The 4,037-nt window shown below is 38.9% G+C and overlaps 1 protein-coding gene across 1 annotated transcript; it reads right to left on the bottom strand.

The window, feature by feature from the left end:
* Positions 1-1,109: 1,109 nt before the first annotated feature.
* LOC110942896 lies at positions 1,110-1,930 on the bottom strand. The gene is made up of 4 exons (XM_022184658.1): positions 1,925-1,930; positions 1,578-1,811; positions 1,462-1,527; positions 1,110-1,382 (listed from the first exon to the last, which is right to left on the bottom strand). The coding sequence occupies exons 1-4, from the start codon at positions 1,928-1,930 to the stop codon at positions 1,110-1,112; spliced, it is 579 nt and encodes a 192-aa protein (XP_022040350.1).
* Positions 1,931-4,037: the final 2,107 nt, after the last annotated feature.

Below are 4,037 nucleotides of genomic sequence, written 5' to 3'. Positions count from 1 at the left end.
TGTAAAGTTGTAAAAACCACGAGAACCACTTTTTGGCAATTAGATCAAGAAGATGGATGGATGAGATAAAAAGTAGTTAAAATTAATATTAAAAACTTTTTGTCTTATTATGTTTTTAATATTTTCTTATTAAAGGGTATATAAGTAAAATTGTCTTTTTTGTCTTTTTATATATATTAATTTTAAATTACCATTTTTGTCCTATTCATTAATTACTTTTTTGACTTAATTATTTTTTATTATAAACAGAGTTTTTTGTTAAACAATTTTTTGAAATCAAATTTTTATTATAATTTTTTTTAAGATTTAAAAAAAAAACGTTTTGAAGAGCCGTTTTTTTACGCCCGACTTTTTCAGGCGTCGTTTTCTTAAACGCGCCGTCATTTACGTTAAAAGTTTTACGTTTTGCGTTACGCGCCGTCATTTACGTTAAAAAACTTTACGTTTTGCGTTAAAAATTTACGTTTTCCGTTTTACGTTAAAAATTACGTTTTCCGGTTTTTTCACGCATCGATTTTTAACGGGTCGTTTTTGCACGCATAACGGGGTCGTTTTTTAACGCGCTGTTTTTACGCCGGGCTTTTTCAAGCGTCGTTTTTTTGACGCGCTGGTTTTACGCCGGCTTTTTCAAGCGTCGTTTTTTTAACGAGACGTTTTTTACGCGCCGTTTTTTCAAACGTCGTTTTTTCAAACGCCGTTTTTTTACGCGCCGTTTTTACACACTTTTTAACGCGCCGTTTTTTACACATATCGCTAAACTTTTTACGTTTTAAGTTTTACGTTAAACTTTTTACGTTTTACGTAAAACTTTTTACGTTTTACGTAAAAAAAATTACGTTTTTACGTTTTACGTAAAAAAAATTACGTTTTTACGTTTTACGTAAAACTTTTTACATTTTACGTTTTACGTTAAAAATATTACGTTTTACGTAAAACTTTTTACGTTTTACGTTAAAAAGTACAACGTAAACTTTTACGTGAAAATGTTTACGTTTTACGTTTTAACTTTACGTTTTCCGTTTTACGTTAAAAAGTTTACGTTTTACGTAAAATTTTTATATTTTTTATCCTCACACAACCACCACCTCCGACACCGACGACACCACCACTCACACAGCCACCACCTCCAACACCACCACCGCGAACACCGTCGGGCCACCCCCAAAACCGTTATTGGAAGTATAAATGTTTCGTATAACGGATTTTTCGAAAATCGGGCAGAGTTTCCTCTGTTTTTGGACAATCCCGATAACTAAGTGTCGATTTATTTTTTTAAAATACAACAATAAACCAATCACAATTATCAATAAACCGGCAGTTTGACCATTGACTTTTGTTGACTGACTGTTGACCGGCAGTTTCGTTCCACATGAAAAGTCAATCTATCAAAATCAACAGCAGAACAAAAGGTCAAACCAACAACAAACTCACAAAACAAAATGTCAAACAAGATAAAATTACCTCAACAACAATCTGATCTTCAGACGCCAAACACTCCCTGGGTATTTCAAAACTTGACAATGAAAACTGCTTTGAAACAACACAACATCAAAGTAAATCAACCCAGAACTCGGTACATCAACCCGAATCTCCTTAACCGGAAACCACAAAAATAAATCTTGACCCGAAATACCCGATAACCCACCGATCTGCCCATAACTCATATTCCCAGAAACATTCTGATCATAATGCAACTCATCTTCAAACTTAGCATTACAAGCTTGATCCAAATGCACCTCGAACCGGCCCGATTCATTGTATTCAAAGTCGGTCACACCTTCGGGTGGTAACCCGATTGGCAGCCCATTCAACTGCAGGAGTTCATATATAGTTGTCGGTTGATCAGAAGTTCAACTGCAGGAGTTCATAACCCGATTGGCAGCCCATTGAACTGCCTGATTCATCGTATTCAAAATACACTTACCGCCATGACCGGACCCGAACACCACCGTTACTCGGGTTGACCACTGTTAACCACCACATAACTCCAAGTTCAACCCTGTTCATCTCACCGTAATCCACTGCTAACCGGCGGCTGGAGAATGTCTCTGCCGCCGACAACCACCACCCACCACACACACCATAAAATCATCACAACATCAACTCCTGACAAATAACACCACTGTTCCGACGGGAGCCACCTCCGTCACCGGAACCAGTACGACCACTGACCAGCACCACTGTTACGCCGAAAGATCACCAGTCAACCAAAATCACGGTTCAAGAATCATCACAATCTTCTCTCTCAATCAAAATCATCGTCGCCTGATGCGCAGAACCCTAACCATCACACCTTTCTCCGCTACCGCTGCTAACACCAAGAACTACAACAACCTTAAACCACCAAACCCCAACGCCACCACCACCAACACCGCCGACCCAACCTCTATCCCACACCCCCACTACCAATCAGTCACAAAACCACCGTCGGACCACCCCACCACTGCCAATCAGCCCCCACTGTGCACCACCAAACAACCACTGCCGTCCACCACCCACCGTTGAACCATCTGTGGATCTTGATTTTGTATGAGAGATAGAGGAATTGTGAAGTTTTTAAAAAGGTGGAGAGAGAGACAAGGGTTTCAAATATGGATCTAGTTTTTAAAAGGTGGAGAGAGACAAAAGATCACTATCATTATAAATGAGGAGAGAGGTTGTGAAATGACATATGGTGGTAAATGACTAAACTACCCTTTTGAGTGGCATAATTTGATTGGTTGAGAGTGGTTCTCACGGTTCTTACAACTGGGGGTGGTTCCTATTTTAGCGGCTCCCTATATATATATTAACCCCTTCTTGATAGTTTCTCAAGATAAGTAAACTATTTAAAAAGATGGGTTGTACCATAATTCACCCTTTTATAAGGGTGGTTTTTGTAAGTTGGTGTGAAATGATATCACATGTGTTTCATGGATGGGTAACATATGGTACAGAGAAATAAAATCATAAGGGTTTAATATGCTCTGGCTTTACATGCAACATATAAATCTTATCCTGTACTACTTCACGCTGAAAACCCGAAATCGAATTTGGAAGAGCACATACCTTTCTATTACAGGTTCAAAGATAGTGTTGATGCACGGAATGTCTGTTGACTGCGTCTACAAAAACTCTGAAGTCAAAATTGGTCAACAGGGGGTCAAACTGTAAATATTATGAAAAATAGAGTTAGGTTCGCTTTTCTATACATGATGTATAGTGGTCCGCTCATTTGGTATTAGCTGGTTTGCTTTTGTGTCAAGTTGTACCAGGTCCGCTCATATGGCATGTCATATGAGCGAACCAGGATGTCTATATATAGGTAAGTCGTCTGAGCGGTCTAAGGACGGATGTGTGTATGCTGGAGCGAAACTCTGTCAAAATTTCAGTAGAAAAGCAATAAAAACAAAGGAACTTAATAGGACAAGCTGTTGTAACCTTGCATATTCTGATTCCGCCTTTATATGTGAGGATGAGCTACTCTGACTGATTTTTTGGGTCAAAGAACGGTCCAACAAGTGGTATCAGAGCTCAGGACGAGGAGTTCATACTACTACAGCTTATATCTGCAGAAATCTCTCTTTTCTACTCACTTTCTCTCATACTTTTTCGGTTTTTAGTGGTTCCTACGGTCGAAATTGTCTGAAATTTGAGTATAATGTGTAAAACACACTAATAACAAACCCTAGAAAGTTTTAGAGTGAAATTCGAACTAAAAATGGTTAAAACCGGCTAAAAACTGTGGTTCGCGTTTTCGAACAAGGTGGTCCGCTTTTTCGTACATTAGTGATTAGGTTCGCTCGAAGTGCTTGTTTGGTTCGCTTTTTCAGACAACTTGACTAACTGGTTCGCTCGAACGGACACTATCTGGTCCGCTCGAACGATCATTTACTGGTTCGCTTTTTAGTACAATTTCTGGTGTCTGGTCCGCTCGAACGGACATTACTGGTTCGCTTATCTGAACCTGTTTGGTCCGCTTATCTGTCACGTGTACAGATTGGTTCGCTTTTGTGGTTCCGTTTTTCAAAAATCTCAAAAATTTTTCTAAGTGTTGG

This window comes from Helianthus annuus, chromosome 5 (assembly GCF_002127325.2).
Source record: "Helianthus annuus cultivar XRQ/B chromosome 5, HanXRQr2.0-SUNRISE, whole genome shotgun sequence".
Lineage (NCBI taxonomy): Eukaryota > Viridiplantae > Streptophyta > Magnoliopsida > Asterales > Asteraceae > Helianthus > Helianthus annuus.
Note: the sequence above shows the minus strand (reverse complement) of the source record. Positions and strands in the feature narration are given on the sequence as shown.